The sequence below is a fragment of the Polypterus senegalus genome, chromosome 8 (assembly GCF_016835505.1).
Source record: "Polypterus senegalus isolate Bchr_013 chromosome 8, ASM1683550v1, whole genome shotgun sequence".
In the NCBI taxonomy this organism is placed as follows: Eukaryota; Metazoa; Chordata; class Cladistia; order Polypteriformes; family Polypteridae; genus Polypterus; species Polypterus senegalus.
This window is the reverse complement of record NC_053161.1, coordinates 79,509,338-79,527,715: the sequence shown is the minus strand read 5'-3', so window position 1 is coordinate 79,527,715 and position 18,378 is coordinate 79,509,338. Positions and strand designations below refer to the sequence as shown.

Sequence of the window (18,378 nt, the reverse complement as noted above, 5' to 3'; positions counted from 1 at the left end):
TTCCTGCAGCCACTAGCACTATTAGCCAGCACACTAATGTTAATTAGCTGTCAAAATGAAGTGAGTTCACAATACTTTGGTGATGCAACAGGAATTTTGAAACTGCTAAAGAGCTGGAATCATTTAATCTGTTATTCCTGCAATTCCTACTCGTCAAGTCTGACATCCAGCAACTAGTGTCATTAATTCTCCAACTCAAAGTCCTGTAGTGTGACACTGGCCTTACGATCAGACTTTAAACTGGCCTGGAGAGAGTCACTGTTGGTCAACATGGGTGGTGTATTTCAACTAAGGTTCCTCCCCTGGCTGAAGGTTCAAATTCTGTTTTTATCTATTGTCTTTTATGTTACATGTATTCTGTGGGTGCCACCTGTCCATTACTGTATGAGACTGCCCTCTGCCCTATAAAGGCTGAGGAAAACCCACAGTCCCTCACTCTGCAATGAGTGCACTAGTTGCGTGATGAGTTCTCTTGAGTTAATTCTGTTCTTTGGGTTATTTCTGGATCTTTTAAATAGTTGATCTGTATTTTGAACTTTGCCTACATGATTGTGCATGTGGACATTGTTTGCCTTGGATAGCCATTGCTTTGTCAGGCATCCCATGATGTGCCTTTTGTGCTCTTTGGAATGTCACTGTTTTTATTTATTTTTTTTAATCTTTTATTTATAAAGAAACTGTGTTGCCCTTTTCTAACTAGCAGGGACTTGACAGTATTTTGCCCTCTGATGGGCATTTTGAGTAATTCTTTAGGAACTTATGCTTTGGAACTCTTTAGTTCATAACAGATGGGCTGTTTATATATAAAATAAATTGTTAACATTATAAAGAAGCACACTGTGTTACCCATTTTAGCATACTTGTCTAATGGTTAAAGTATGGCCCCACAAGAGCCAAACACTCTAGTGTCTTATTTCCACTGATGCAGAATAACTGAAGATGCAAAAAGTCAATGTAAATGTTAAAAGAATGATGCCAAGTTGGATGGTAAGTGACAATGGAGAAAAGAATATGGTTAAACCATCCATGGTCCCAGAAACGTGCAAAGAATATGCATGTAGTTTTAATACTACACTATATTTTCAAATAATAATTAATAATGTTATTATTTAATCAAGTGGCATGCACTCTGCCCTGCTAGAATTTTCTTGACATTTCCTATTCAAATTAATGGTAATTTAAATGCATTTTAACTAGGGAAGAAGGACAAGAGAAGCTCCAGGTGAGACACATATTTTGTGCACACACTCTAGTAAGCAATTAAGGAAATCAAATGGAGAAATGCTGAAAAAAATGTACAGCACTAGATTATCCCAGAGTATCTGGCAGATGTGCCCAGTAGAGGATACCATCTGGAATGGTCAGCAGCTGCAAGATCAGGCTGGCAGTCAACCACAGGCAGGCAGAAAACTGATAAGAGATACATTAGCTCAGAAAGACAGTAACCTGGGTAACTTGGAATATTTTCAGGCATTGCATCTTCAGAGAAGGGAAAAGCCTACAGATATTTTACAACATGAACATATTCCTTTATAGAAGCTTAAATTTGAAAATGGATGAGCATTACTTGTTGAACAATAGAATAAAAGCTGTGTTTACCTTGGAGAACTTATTTATTTCTCTACTTCAGACAGTACTTTATACTCTCAAGATATAAGCCTGCATAAAATATAAGGTTAAATAAGACAGGTATTGAAGAAATGTACCCGTGGGCACCCAAATTCTGGAAACATCTAACAGCAAATATTAGAGAGACCCTTTTAGTCTCTTTATTTTAGCAAAGCTTAGACTAATAAGAATTGCTGCTAGGGCTGTTCACATTGTTTTTTATTTTTTAACAAATTATGGCAAACACTTTCATTTAATGTTGCTAAATCCTTCTAAATTCTTTGAACTTTTTAATGTCCTGTGATCCACTTGGTGTTACTACCATTTTTATCCTGTAATCTCTCTAAATTTTTGAAGACAGAACTTTGAGCAGAAGTTTTGTCTCCCGTGATGGAGAATCAGATCTGCATAGCATTTTGCTGGAAATGCTGCCACTTGCATGCACCACAGCGCAGTTAGATGCAGACTGAGCTAGGACTACTTTTTTATGCTTAAAATAATAAAAACATTAATAGTAAAATAAAACAATATGCATGTTTCTGTGTTTATATTCCATGGGTGTTCTTGTGGCAATATTATGCTTGCTGTAATTTACCATTTTAATTACTAACATGACAAGCATATTGCCATCCTAACTCTTTTCAGAGGCTGCTTCCTGTTGTTTCAGGTCATGATGTACTTGCTGTACAGACCAGTGTAGAATGATACACATTACATAAATAGCAATACAAAAGAAAATCTAATAGGAATTTAATGGCAAGAATAATTTTAAATATCTGGGTCTTTCATAGGCCCCTCTGCAATCATACTGAAAAACAATGGAGTAATAGCACTTCATGATGTGCAGTAAACTGGATTGTTCTCATCGACAGTTTTACTGAGTCTCAATAGCAATCCTTTCCAAATGACAGCAACTACAGTTGTCATTATATCACACACTATGGGTATTTATTTAATATACAAAGAAAAACAATAAACATACTATGGTAGAATTAAGGTAGAGTGTGAAAATAATTAGAAAAACCTTGGGTTACAATCCTTCAAAAAGTCTGAATTGGCATAAGCCATCCTAATTGAGGGTGTTCATAAGAAATATAATAATTTGCTTTATGATATAGAAGTACATAATGAGACATTTGAAATATTAAAATGTGTGATTCCATTTCAATGTTCAAAGTCTAAACATTTTCAATCGCAAAAGAAATGTGCCATTTTTCACCCTCTGAGGTCCACTGAGGGACAGTAAAGGATCAAAAATTAATTGACCTTAAAATAGTTTAAGAAGATGCTACACATGCTTATGTTTCAAATTTGTTTTCTTTTACCTTTTGTGGCCTACTCTCAGGAGCCTAGGACCACCAACAAACAATCAAATGTGACAAATACCATATTTGTGATCAACAGCCTCAAAATAGCATAAAACTACACTCCACATATCTATATTACTGACCCCTCTTTATTCAAAGTTTTGTGAAAAGGAGTAACTTTAACCCCTTGTATCTCTTTAGTGGGGTTGGTTGATGTGGTATGCACACCTTCAAGTTCTTCTCATCATTTTTGCTGAAGATGCCTACTGGTTTACTCTTTATCATACGGGTGTAATTTCCTACTCAAAATATGGTCTAAAAATGGCCTAACAATGATGGGTTTTCTGGTTCAGAGGGTCAAAAATGGAGGGATGGGGTTTTCTCATATCAGTGAGGTACCAGACAAAACCACTGAAGTGATTTCAAAGCAGCCACTGGTAACTTCTACAAACAAAATATTTTTTCCTTTGAAATGTACTAATACAAGATCATTAGGCAACAAAGTCGGCTAGAATGGCAGAGATCAGAAGAAGTTCACAAGGTCTTGATGACAGTGTTTTGAATTATAATAAAAGAGATGCTTAATTCAGGTCCAACAATTAATCCAGCGCCCATCTGAATGCTGAATAAAGAATGGATGAAACCAAGGAATTTCTGGAAATCGGTTGCCCTGCAGTTTTTGGTGTTTGGGATGCGAGGATTGAAAAGAGTTACTTTCTAGCTGCATGTTAAGAGTTCATAAATCATTTCGAAAAAGTTTTGGACTCCTTCATTACTGTACAAAGAAGGGAGAGAGAAGGGGTAGAGAAAGGGAAAAAATAGATTAGGAAAAGGAAAGTAAAGAAGAAGAGCAACAGCTGAATGGAGAAGTGTGGGTGCAAAGAAGAACTGAGAGTTGAAAAGTGAGAATCCGAAAGCATTTTTTTTTATTTTTAAAGGTGTAGTCTGTGACTCCAAGTAACAAGGCTATAGAGAGGACAGTTATGATTTCAATGTTGCACATTCTTAATAAAAGCTGTCCATTTGATCTAAATTCAAGATACAAAGCTTGGTGTCTCTGTGTTATTATTTGCTACTGAGGAATATAAATTTAAATCTCAATGGCAAAATAAAAAAAATGCATTAATCTTTATCATTAACAAAACTCACTCAAAAATATGTGCATGTGTGAGTTATATTGAGAGGTACAGGTGAGGTACATTAATAACAATAATAATTCTTTACATTTATCTAGCGTTTTTCTCACTACTCAAAACACTCTCCATGCAGGGATGATCCAGGACATGAATCCATGATCTCTTTACTGCAAAGCAGCAGTTAACCTTTTTAGCTGACAGATTTCAGGAAATAGGCCTTAAGCTTGCAAGTCTTGTCATGTTGAACAGGAGTGCAGTGTATTCTGGGAAAGCTGAAAGGCAAGGCAGGATTTAGAATATTTTGCTTAGTTAGAAAATACAGTCTTTGATTTCTATGGGAATATAACATTGAGCTTGAGATAATGATTTAGTAACATTCCCATGTTCGGAGAAACTGAAAAGTGTAATGAATGCGGTGCTAATACAGATGAAAACAAGCAAGCCAGATGCTAATTTTCTGGTTTTCAAAAATAGTTCTCCTTCAGTTGATGCTTTTTGCAAAAATGAAACTTTATTTTAGTTTATTGTTTTTCTGACATTTTTGTAAAGACCACAGCTCAGTCAATGCTATGGATACTTTCATTGAAGCTTTTCTTTATATCTGCTGCTATGAACACAATGCAAACAGTTCTCTCTCCAGCAAGAAATCATTTTCTTTTCATTGTTCAACTGAGAACATATAATTTGCTGAAGTGGTTTTGATGCAAATAAATGTAATTTTTAAGAGAAAGCTTAAATCATTGTCTTTGTATGATTACTATCAGCGTAGCCAAGAATCTAAATTGTCCATTCCTTATCTAGCTGCTGAATCATGTGAAGTATTTTATTGGTGGTAAAACTGGGTTGAAGTAAAGGTCTGTAAGTAAAGACAGCCCCAGTGCTGGAGAGGTCACCAGGGTTCAATATACAAGGTACAATAAGGACAATGAGACAGGTAAGGGGGTTACAGGCAAAAGCTGTAGAGCTGATCCTGACATTTCTTTAAATCTCTCATTAGGGAAAGAACCTAAGTGGTTAGATGCTATATTTTGTGTTAGGTGCATGTCACAGGTAATCTGACAACATGATAAGATAAGTGGGATCAACTCACTGTTGTATTCTGGTGTATAAAAAAATTATAGAACTGACCACAAAAATCCCAGTCCATTTCCCTTTCTTATTTTCTGTATTCTGCTTTCATTCTATTAAGTCTTAGTAAGTCTTAATGTACACTATGGTGCTCCTGACATTGATTAGATATTAATCTATGTTAATTTAGCATTATTTGACAAATTCATCCCTCTTGCAGGATTTTGCCTCTGCTTTCTGCTTTGTAGAGTTTGCCTGGCTCAAAAAAAGGATAAGCTTGCCACCAAAGCTTATTTATTGGTCATTTCCTTTCTGGTGCTGTATTATGATGTTCTCACATTCAAAGTTTTCATAATGTCATGAAGTATTATAAAGCAATGGGTATACTGTAGAGCAGAAGAGAAGAATACAGAAGCCATTATTGAGAAGTTGTTTTAATCTCACAGTAACTACTGCCTGCTACTTGATAGTTTAGCCTGAACATTGGTCTGGAAGTTGTAACTTATGCTTGGCTAGCTTCAGAGACATAAATTGTAAGTAATGTAAGTAATACTAAACCCTTTGTTCTATTTTACATGTAAAAAAAGAATCAATATTGTTACAAATCTTTAATTTAGGTAGTAAGATTGTAAGCCTTTAGCAAAACCCAATTTGTTGTCATCTGTTAATCAGTGTTCACTCAATTAAATCATATCATTTCCCAAGTTGAGGACAAAATACCTGAATTCTATGCCCATTTGAAATTATTCATGCACACTGAGCTGAATGTACCCAGACATCATTTATATGTGCCAGAGTAGCTGTTTCTGTGGTGTATGATATTTCATGAATCAGCACTGAATTTTCAGCAATGGCCGAATCAAAGATAAGACAGGCAGGTTTAGAGCACCACTAGGCCATTTACTAAGGCTAAATGAGAATCACAGTCAGAAATGGTCACTAAGAAAAACAGCATACAATTAAGAAATATTCCTTAATCTGTACGGTTTCCCTACTGAAAAATCAAAGTAGTAACAAGAAGTGCATCAAGGCTCTAATCCAATCCCCTTCCAGACTTCCCTTAAAAGACTTCACATCATTGGGAAGTTGCCTAACAAAAATAAAGCAAATTGACAGATCTGTACAGTGAAAATGTTTAAGCTCTCTCTGAAATACCAGCAGTATTAGCCAAATCATTTTGGGACAAAACCAAAATTTCTAATTTATTTTGCCAAAAGGAGAACCATGCCAGTGCATAATTTTCATCATTTTTGGCACCCAAGTGGAGACTAAACTTTCTCTACAGGAATATGCTGAAATCACCATCAATATCATAATGTCTCTCTTGTTTTTAAGTTGCTTAAGCTCAAGTACTCTTTTATTGCTGGTAGCCATTGCCAAAGTACACCTCATTAGCTTTTCTTTTCTTGACTATGCTAAATGTATGAAATCTGTCTCCCTGCATTCCTGTAGTCTATTATAAACTCCTTACATCACCAGGCGTTTAATATTATCATACTATAGATGTGGAGTAAAGACCTTTAATGAAACCCACCACCTGCAGTCCAGATATTTGTAATCCACAACATTTCTTCTGTAAAGATTAATGGATTAAACGTGATTAACTACATATCTAACACATTTTCATCAGGGAATTGAAATATTCAAAGGAGAAGGCTGAGTAACTCTGTGATTTGAAATCAGTGGTACAAAATATAACAAACAGCAAACTGAATTTAATTTTTCATGTAGCTGCATACTCAAAATGCATTCATTAAACAGTGAAACCAATGAGTGGTGGCCAAAGTTAAATCCGTGGTGTGGGAGATTATTGCTATACGGAGAAAATACCCATGCAAGTTAAAGCTTGCAATATTGTACACATACTTGAATTTACTCTTGCTATGATAAAGAAATGATATTACTCTCTCACAGACCAAACCACTTAAATCTAAATCTACTTCATCATAAAGTACAAGAACATTCATAATCAGTGCTAATGATAGGGCATATGGGCCATATTATGCAAAAGAGTGTATAATTGCAAATAAAATATGATCTACAATATTTAGAATACTGTATATGGTTTTTTGTTATAAATCATCAAGAGGTAACAAACAGCAAGATATAAACCATAACATGTTTTTTGACAAATACAAAAAAAATAAATAATTCTTTCCTAATAAGAATGTGTTTTTTTATTGATTTTTTTGATCTTACATAATAAGAAGAGAGCCACACTAGTATTAGTAAAACAGACAGCACAGGAATCTCTAGCGGCGTGGTACATATTTTATGTCTGAGGTGGGCCCCAGAAAAGCATTAGGCATGCAATTTTGAGTCCCTACTTATTTTAGTAAAATGATTTCTGACTTTCTGTTGTATTGATACACTTTCAATTTTGTCCTAAACAAAAATGTGCTGTTATTATACTGTACATCAGACATCAATTCACCTTAAGTATGGAATATGGAATATGGAAGCCATGTACAGTAATCCCTCCTCGATCGCGGGGGTTGCGTTCCAGAACCCCCTGCGATAGGTGATAATCCGCGAAGTAGAAACCATATGTTTGTATGGGTATTTTTATATATTTTAAGCCCTTATAAACTCTCCCACACTGTTAACATTATTAGAGCCCTCTAGACATGAAATAACACCCTTTAGTCAAAAGTTTAAACTGTGCTCCATGACAAGACAGAGATGACAGTTCTTTCTCACAATTAAAAGAATGCAAACATATCTTCTCTTCAAAGGAGCGTCGTCAGGAGCAGAGAATGTCAGAGAGAGAGAGAGAGAGAGCGAGAGAAAAACAATCAAAAAATCAATACGTGCTGTTGGGCTTTTAAGTATGTGCACCGCGATAAAGCAGCCGCAACAGAAGGGAGCAATGTGAAGGTAGTCTTTCAGCATTTTTAGTGTAGTGTCCGTATCTTCTAGGCAAACAGCCTCTGTGCAAACAGCCCCTCTGCTCACACCCCCTCCGTCAGGGAGCAGAGAATGTCAAAGAGAGAATGGGAGAGGCAGAGAAAAGCAAACGATCAAGCACCGCGCGGGAAGCACATCATATATCATTGAGGAGTTTTATTTAATAAGTAATACATGCTCTGATTGGGTAGCTTCTAAGCCATCCGCCAATAGCGTCCCTTGTATGAAATCAACTGGGCAAACAAACTGAGGAAGCATGTACTTTAAATTAAAAGACCCATTGTCCGCAGAAATCTGCGAACTAGCGAAAAATCCGTGATATATATTTAGATATGCTTACATTTAAAATCTGCGATGGAGTGAAGCCGCGAAAGTCGAAGTGCGATATAGCGAGGGATCACTATATTTCTATAGCTGTGACTTTGTTGTTCTACATACATACTCCACATAAAGTCAATTACTCGTGTCTGCAGTAAAAATGTGACATGAGAATGAATGGTTAAACAAGTAATTTATGCTAATAGGTTAATACTATAACATTGACATTTCAGGTTTTTATTGTCGTCATGGGGAGGTAATTGACAAAGATTTCTTGTACACTTAATATAGTCTCACAAGCCTTGGTTAAAAAATAATCAAGCAGAGAAGCCAAAAACTGTTACAAATACTTTAGAAGGAGAGGGTAACCACACTTTCAGATATCTTCAGGCTGAAGAAGCATGCGGCAGAATAGTAGAGGTAAGATTACCAAAAGTACTAACAAGGAGCAAAATCAAAGGGTCTTATGGAGCCCTATATAAAAAGGCAGACAGCTTGCCTAAATAGGCACAAACACTGCACAACTCAGTTGTCCCATAAGATTATTAGTTGACAAGAAACTCAAAATGGGAGATGGAGCCAAAGGCTAGTTACCATGATAGGTGTTGTCAGACACAAGCAACATTAGTGTAGATGTCACTGAGGTAGTGGGAACGGATGATTTTATTTATGGAATTGTACAGTTTAAACTGAGCTAAAATTCTTGTCTATCTTGCGTCATCCTCATCTACATTATACATCACATCCATCCATCCATTTTCTAACCCGCTGAATCCGAATACAGGGTCACGGGGGTCTGCTGGAGCCAATCCCAGCCAACACAGGGCACAAGGCAGGAACCAATCCTGGGCAGGGTGCCAACCCACCGCAGTTATACATCACACCTATGTTCAATTAAATGTAAACCAAAAGACAGCCAGCAGGATTGACACACCTGCAATCTACCCCCCATGTGCCTCAGGAAGAATGGCTGCAAGGCAAAGCACAGCTGAGCGTACTGTAAGTTCATTTTCAAGGAATCTTTACATTTATGTGGTGTCAGTGAAGCAACATTTCACAGCAAAATCACTAACAAAAAAAATATCAGGAAGACTTTAAAGAGATTGAATCCATACACTGAATACACCAGTGAAAGCTGAAAATTTTTGAAGAATGATAATCAGCTATGTCCCACAGGTTGAACTACTGTGTATGCAACTCCTACTAACTAAATCAAGCATTAAACATCTTTGACACTTTCTTCCAAAAAAAGCTTTAGTTCCTCAGACACATCCTAGTGAAGCTGACAGTTTCCCAAAGAACATAATAAACATTTAAATTAGAATAGGCCTTTTAGCCCATCAGGATTCATAAATAACATTTTAACACATGCAAATCAGACTTGTGGGTTTCTAAGGTGCTACCTTCAACAGCACTATTAGGTAACTTGTTCTGTACTGTATATATACCACTCTGTCTTAACAGATGGACTGTTAACACTGGTGCAAGTTTTACTCTTAAACAGCTCAGTTTCTGTTGATGAAGGACATACTCGCAATTAACAGCTAAAAGCTGATGCTTGTAATTTTAAACATCTTTTTTCACCTGTAATTTCTTAATCTGTGTCTAGTCCTTCAATCTTTCCTCTTAGCATACTCATCACAATCATGGAAAATGTCTAACAGTAATTTTCTTAGTGCTCTTTTGTCCTTCTTACATTATAGAGGACAAAACTGCACACAGTACTTCCAAAGATGTACATGTACACAGTCTACTAAACAACAACAAATTATGTTAGCCTTAGTATTTATTTTTCCGCAATGTTTGCTTGTGAATAGTAAACAGTTGACACTTGACATCAAGTGCCAATTTATATGTTATTTTTTCCTCCAAATTCACTTTCTGAAATATTTTTCCTAGCAATACTGTATATAGAACTTAAAATCTATTTAAATTAAGCATCTTGTCAAAACATCCGCCTTTCCCTCAGAACATCCTGCAATATATTTATTTCATGCAAATTAACATTATGTCACGCATGTGCCTCTGAGGCACTCCTCACGACCTTGACCTTGGATGTGATAACCTGCTGATATTCCAACTTTTCAATGTTGCCAGCCTGTCATTCCATACCACAGGTGGAGTAGTCGGCAGGATTAGCTAAGGTTATGGCAGATCCTGGCAACCTTGCAGATGTGGTCCAAAGGCTATCAAGCCAGATAATCCTGCTGCATCTGCAACATGCAGAGATGACTGGGGCGGAGGCATGCCACAAGGCAGTCAATGCCTGCCATGGGAGAGGACAAGGACCCGCAAAATGCTTGTCCTGATGCAGCCGTGGGAAAAACACCCCAGAGCAACATGGTGGAGACAGATTTTGTTATCCATTATTTCCTGGATCACCTCATTCTCCACATGAAATAATAGCAATCAGCAAACAGGGAGGAGATTGCAGAACTCGTGGAAAGACATCGTGCCACCAGCTTGACGGAGCAACCACATGAGTGTTGCTGATCCTAGCCCATATGTAGCCAAAGAACCGAAGCTGCCAGAGAGTCAAAGACATCCCTGAGAAAGAGGGAGTGATCACTCCCGCTGCTCCAATGCTACTATTGCAGGAGGGGAGCCAGGACATACGGTAGCCTACTGCCCCCAAGAGGACGAAAAAATGGAGCGTGGATGAGCTCAGAGAGAAAGGGACTGTTTTATGGTCACGATTAAGGCTCTCTCACTTTCTTTTTCAGACACAGTCTGCCCGAACAGCCACATGGTCTTAGAACTATCTGACTCTGGCAGCAAAATTTCTATACAATGGTAAATGGACCTGCATCCATGGCGTGTCCTGGAAATACCCCATCGCCAATTTCTGGTTGGTGGTCCAAGGCATACTGCAGCACCATATATGGTGATCCTGGGAAGAAACTGGCCCCAAAGGAAACCTGACGAGGGGGGCAACGTTTGCCCAGAGTGACGAACCTGAGGAAAATCCCAGCCATGCAAAAGCGCCAGTAAAGGGGCATCTACCCAATACAGCTTAGTGGATCTGAAGCCAGGTGAAGATCACAACTCCAACCTCCCCATACCAAACCCCTGACCCCACTGGGTATGTGGGGGCTGCTCCTGACCCACTTGCCTCACTGCATCTTTGCTTTTGGAACTGCCAGCATCCTTCAAGTGTGAGCAGTGGAATGATAACTCTTTGAAGCATGTAAGAAAGCAGTTGTCTCCGTAAACGGGTAGCCAACAGAAAGTCCTACAATCCCCTAGCTTCACTTCGTCCTTGACAACTTATCTGTTGTATTGGATGACAGATCTCCAGAGGGAGAGCTGCAGCCCACTCCCCTTTCTACAGCCTTAAAACTGCAAGACCTGTGACCTGGCTCATGCAGACCTGTTGGGAGCACACTTAGGCACAGAGAAGACCCTGGAGTGGATAACTGCATGATTTTATTAGCTCAGTGTGCATTAGGAGGTGTGCCACTTTTGTAGATGCTGCACTGAGAGTCAATTGGCTCAAATACCTTGGCAGGACTGTGCACCTCCATCCCTCTTCTAATCACTCATATTCCCTTTGAGTGGATTGGCCCACTGGTCCACTTGATCCCACCGCCAAGGGGCATAGATACATTATATATATAAGAATAGAATAGATATATTCTTGTCCTGGTGGATTATGCCATACCCCTCTGAACTTGTGAGGTTCTTTTCATGAGTCTGCATCCCTAAAGAAGTCCTGATGGACCAATGGACGCCTTTCACATCATATGCCTTCTGATCTAATTCTGGAGGGAATGGTTCATCAGACTCCACCCCTTCATTAAAGAAAACCTCAAGGGTGTACAACAAGCACAGGCGCAGCTCTACAATAGAGGCTCCTGCCTTCAAGAGTAACTTCCAGGTGACAAGGCTATGGTGCTAATGCCACATCCTAATGCTGGTCCACTGGCAGGGGCCCTATGAAGTCCAAGAGCACAAGTGGCTCATACACTAACTGGTCTATCAACCTAACCGACGTCTATGGGAGTTAGTGTATCATGTCAACCTTCAAAAGTCATGAGGTGATGGTGATCCCAGCAAAAGAGGCAGCCACTTCTGTCCTATTACTTATGACAGATGCTGGACAGATAAACTTTGCGGTGACCCTCAGCCACCAACACAGGAAGGAGTTGGAAGCTGTCATTGCCTCCATCACCAGAGTTATGGATCCCAGACATGGTCATAGTTTGCGAGCAGCCACATTTTGAGACTTAAAGGCAACCCTTATACAGGTTCCAGTAATGCTTTCACCTAACTCCTCTCTACCTTTTCTCCTCCAGACTGACACCTCAGACAGCAGCCTTGGTAACGTATGGAGTCAGGTCGTCGACAGAATCAAACAATCAATCATGTATCTCAGCCGGATACATGATTGTTGGACCAAGAAACGAGACACAAGAATGATTGAACAAGAGGCCATCACCATTAATGGGGCGATCACGTCCATAAATTCCCCAAGAGGCTGTTTTTTTTTCATACAGGAGTTATTTTTTTTGTACTTGTTTTCGAATTAAACGGGCTGACCTAGTACAAAATTTTCAGTGTTGCCAGCCTGTCATTCTGCACCCAGCCACAAGTAAAACATCTGTATTAAGTCTTATATTCACATAGTCCTCTGTCTCTCTGTTTACTGCCTCTTTTTACACTGAGAAATTCTCACAGATGAAGTACTGCTTTAAAATCCTGGTTTTGTGCAAAATTTGCTCTTGGGAAGATACAGCAAATTGGGAATAACCCATTTTAAGAAACAAACACTAAAAATGAATCCAAAATCATGAGTGACAATCATCGGCATGTAGTCTACACTATTAACAATCAGGAAAACAATCTCCTCTTTAAGAAAACTCAAGAATAAACAGACAATTAAATTTACATGGAAAATAAACAACAATAATAATGACAACCTCTTCCTAAACAATCGTTTATGCCAAAGTTTAAGCTTCAGTTGAGCTAAAAACAAGGCCAGCGCACAGTACAATAATAATCAGCCATCATTATGGAATTTTGATCACATTTCTAAAGTAATCTTTTAAGTGAACTTGTCAAATATCTCAGATCAAAAACAGAATGCAAAATAATTTCTAAAAAACAATGTGGTTACAACAAATATTTTGAAAGAGGTTCAGCTCTATATAATAAACACTAGCTTGCATACATTCAGATAAACTGGCAATCAGTGTCTCGTTTTGTTGCATTCAGCTTTATAATATAATCCTTACCTTCAGGTGGCATGAGGACTTTGTTATTCTGTGTACACCAGCCAATAGGGTGCAGATCTGCTGTCATAACATCACACCAAAAATCAGCTTTGCGATCATCTCCATAGCCACTGAAGCGTAAAAGCAGGAGTTGGCCACATGTTGTAATGATAGTTGCCACCCAGTAGGTGTCAGGGCTACTTTTATTGGCCACCTCCAGTTTCATGCCAGGTTGGAAACTGCTCTGAAGACTTATTTCAACCTAAGAAAACAAAAAAAATACTTTTTAAAATATGTCAGGGCACTACTCAACGTGTAAAAAAAAATAAGAGGCAGGTGGTTAAGGGGCAGTAGCTTTCTTTCTTTTCTTAAACAACAATGTTCTATAAGTTCCACAAATTATACAATTCTTCATTTTTTTGATAATTCACTAAGAAAACTGTTTTAAAATACTGACCAGATATTCTGAATTTGTAGAGTGTTATGGGCAGCCTGATCTCAATAACAGCACCAGCCTGGAACAAATGTACCCAAAGAATTTAAAGGTATGATCAAAATAAGGTTTTTAATTAAAGAGCCATGGTAAAGACTGAACAAAAGAAGCACCAAAGTGTAAAATAAAGAGACAATCAAGCTCAACAAAAGGGCTTTCTGCCCCACTGGGTCTGACTGCACAGATCTTCTAGTGAATGTTCAGCATGTTGGCTCATCAGCTTACCTGTTTCAAAACACCATCACACAGGCTACTTTCCCAATTCCTACTCTCTTTCTCTTTCAATTTTTTCTCTGTTTTCTGGGCTCTCATCCTTGTCAGTGAGGCCTCATTCCAACTCACTTGCCAGGTCTAGACTCAAATGATAGGTTGGCAAAGGGCAGCATTTAAACCCCACATTAGGCTATCCCTGGAGTCACTTCTGGGGTCTGGCTTAAAGCCATTGCACTCCACTGCCATAGCCTGCTCTGGGAGGATCTTTGCCAGACTTTTAAAAAAGCTTTGGGAATGTCAGGTCTCTGTGTTAGGGAGTAAAGCCTCACCTGTCTCAGGTGCTGCTACTTTTGAGCCTGCAAGTGCTGCATGCCCTACAACTAGTCCTTCAGGGCCGTTCTAACTCTAAAGTTTATCTAGCTAATTATTTATGAGGTACCATTTGCAATGACAGAGTATATCTCCCTGGCAGCCCCTGCCTAACCACAGAAGCATATAAACATGTTCTCCAGTTACCAGTATTATGGGTCATCCTCTCTAGACCAACAGACCTATGGCCATGTCTGGGCAACACCAATTAAAAGGATGGTACCCTCTCAAACTACATTACAGAATATCGTAAAATAGCCAACCCGTGGCGTACCATACGCCGCATAATCAGGCCAGTTTTTTAATGATTTTTAAGTACAGGGAGAAAATTAACATTTGAAAAATCGGTAATATAATAAATCAGAAAGAAAAGCAACATCGTAACAATGCATGGAACGAACCAACACACAATCGTCTATGACTGAAAACTGGCGGACCGGCATCGCGCCTTCTCCTGCCAGACAGAGGGATGGAGCTGGACAGAGCTCAGGTGCGGAGGGTGGAATGGGAGGAGAGGAGAAGGACGTCTATTCCGCTCCCTCCGTCATGCTAGTCTGCTGATCTCTTGTTCAGTATGCACTGCCTGCTCATATGCCCACCTCCAACTCATCACTTGAGTCGTTGTCGTCTCTGCACAGTCCAGATGCACCTGTGACTCACGTAGACTTTTCATTGCTCTGTGCGGTTTAGGCTGCTTTTCTATATATAATCCACCAAGACACCCAACCACGGTAGTAGCGAGGTTGGAGGGGGGAGTGTACAAAGGGTAGGGACGTAATTAGCGAGAGAGTATGAGTCATACCTAGTGGGAATTCCACGGTTTGCAGCCCGAATGGGGTTCAACGGCTTACCCACGCCTCTCTGCGCCGGGTAGACACACGCTCAATCTCATGCATAATTATTTATTGAATGCTAAACACTTCTGGAAAGACACGGTTGTCTAAAACGGGTTGGTGTGAGAATACAACAGTAAGTGAATGAAAAGATGGAACTCTGGAGAGAGCAAAATACAACACAATAGTGAACCTGTGGCATAACAAATGCTGCATAATTATTTATTGATGGTTGAACACTTCTGGAAAGACACAGGGACACCCCTCGCAAACTGTTCTACACGCCGCATACAGCGATTCACATCTGCGACAAACAAACTGTTTAACATACTGCATACAGCGATTCACATCCGCGACATGATTTTTCATAGATGGTCCTGTCGCGTCCACCCTCGCACTCGAAGCATACACACTGCCTGGTCATGTGCCAGGTCACAAGCCGCGTCCACTCTCGTTCTCGAAGCATACACACCGCCTGGTCATGTGCCCGCTCGCAAGAGAAACTCACGGAGCGCCGCCCACCAGCTGCCTGTGTGTGTGACTCTGTCTGTCTTTGGCGCTACCTGTGTGTGTGCGTGGCTTTCTCTTGCGCTGCCTCTGTTTGAACACGTCAGGCACAGAGAAGGTCAGCTGCTGAGAGAGCGTCTCGACTGTTGCAGGGCCTGCATTGGTGAAGCAGGTGAGACGGTAATGAAACAGAGGCACAGGGCTTATTGATTTTTAAAGACTGCGTCCTTCATTGTGTTTTAACCTCAGTTTTAAAGGATTGTTTTAAGGATCCCATGGGATACCCCTCGCAAACTGTTTTACACGCTGCATATAGCAATTCACTTCCACGAGAAACATGCCTCTATGAACAGTCAACGTGGCTCAGAGTTGCATGTGGACTCTACGACAGACTAACATAAATGACGCCGGTTTTCCTGTGTCATCGCATCCAAGTTGGTGAGCGTGGGCGTGGTTCTGCGAGTTGTCGTCGTATCCAACAGTCTTAGAGTTGGTGGGTGTGGCTCCTTACTGCGTGTGCCATGGGCGTCTTACTTGTCAGCGGCTTAGTGAATCCACACTCCTTCCGGCGTGCTTTCCATGAGTGTCTTGCCTTAGTGAATTATATATATAGATAAGTTTCCAAAATACCTCTTACTTTAATTAATTTCTCACATTTTACATGCAGCCAAAGTCACATTTCAGACCACTTAGAAAAACTAGTTTCTAAAACTGTACATGCAAATTTGTGCTTGAAATTCTAGAAGGAAAATATTGCATCTTGCGTGCTGTTAATAATTTCTGTATCCACTGATTATCCCTTTCAATTACTTTCTCTATAATATGTATATAAGCAAGTATAGGAATTGTGAAAAAAATTCAGCCTCAACATTTTGATGAATCTTAACGTTTTAGACCTTCCTGAGTCCAAAGATACCATTTTTGAAATTATACCTGTCTGTGTGTAAACATAAGTCAAAAATGTTTAAGATTTTGTACACCTGGTTTATATCAAAAATAAGAAATCCTATCAAATTTTAGGCTACTTCCAGCAACCGGAAGTGGTGCGTTAACTGAATACTTTCGTGAATTTTCAAGTAAATTATGGTTATAATTACAGATAGATGATTCATATTTTGTATAGATAATAATGATAAAAAGAAAGCCGATATGAAATTTTACCGAAAGTAGTATTTTATTTAAAACTAAAATCCATGAAGCCTACTAAAAAACCGTAATGCCAAGCCACCTTAAATTCCCTCGCACCTCTTCATCAGCATCTTTGATTTACAAATGTGTTGATCAGCATAAGCAGCAAGCAGCCTGCTGTCCCATACCCCACCGACTCAGCTGAACTCAGCTGCAAAGTTCTCCCAGCTCAAGTCTGATTTTCTGGGTATGAGGTGCATTGAATTGTATAGGGTAAATAATGTACTGTTATTTTGAACACATACATTTCATGTGTGTTTCATGTCTACAACAGTCTGTGTAAATGTAGGATGGCAGGAAATGCAAAGCAAGAAATGTCAGACACATAGCTAAAACAGAAACCTTTTTCATGCTCTACTAATAATTGGCAAAATGCTGACATGAAATGTATAATGTGTGAGGTCTGAAGTCCAAATATCAAATATACACTTTTAAAAAATGTGTAACAAAACAAGTGCACTTTTATTCAAGAATATAACCAAAGAAAATGAAATTATTCAATTTACATGTTGCTATCAATGAATAAAAACCGAAGCTCAAATATCAATTGACAGAAAGTTGACGCGGCTGGTGTAGAGGTAAAAGCTGCTGCCACGTAAGCAAAAGGTTGTGGGTTCAAACCTGGGCTCTTCTCATTTTTGAGTAGTGAGCTGCTATTATTATTATTACTACAATATAATAAAAACATACATTTGATTCGAGTCTGTAATACCCATTTTTGCTACCTGTAAAAGATATCGCTAAAGGGACACACAAACGCTGGTGAATCATGTCTTCTTGGTATCTTGTTGTCAATTGAATCTTTTGTTATTCAGTTTTATTCTTGAACTAGCTGAAATACCCAGCGTTGCCCAGGAGGAAAATAAAGTTTTTTTTTAATTGTTTGAGAAAAACATGATTAAAAAAACACAACTTTAAAAATAAAAATAAATTAAACAATAAACCTGGTTTGGCTTCCCGGGTTGTCCCTCCGTGGCATTTGCGTGTTCTACCTGTGTCTGCGTGGGTTTTCTGCGGTGGGTTGGCACCCTGCCCAGGGTTTGTTTCCTGCCTTGCGCCCTGTGTTGGCTGGGATTGGCTCCAGCATACCCCCATGACCCTGTAGTCAGGATATAGCGGGTTGGATAATGGATGGATGGATAAAGACTCACTAATAGCTAGTCTTGCAGTGTTGTATGTATGTTATCATCCAGTTGACGCTGGGAACCGGCAAACCGT

The 18,378-nt window shown here is 39.1% G+C and overlaps 1 protein-coding gene across 3 annotated transcripts in view; it reads right to left on the bottom strand.

Moving 5' to 3' along the window:
- Positions 1-18,378, bottom strand: part of sfmbt2 (Scm like with four mbt domains 2) — a 428,667-nt gene that overhangs the window by 297,699 nt on the left and 112,590 nt on the right. For all 3 annotated transcript variants that reach the window (XM_039761324.1, XM_039761326.1, XM_039761325.1), the window contains exon 4: positions 13,579-13,819. In XM_039761324.1, the coding sequence (XP_039617258.1) occupies positions 13,579-13,819 (241 nt within the window). The remainder of the gene's footprint in view (positions 1-13,578; positions 13,820-18,378) is intronic.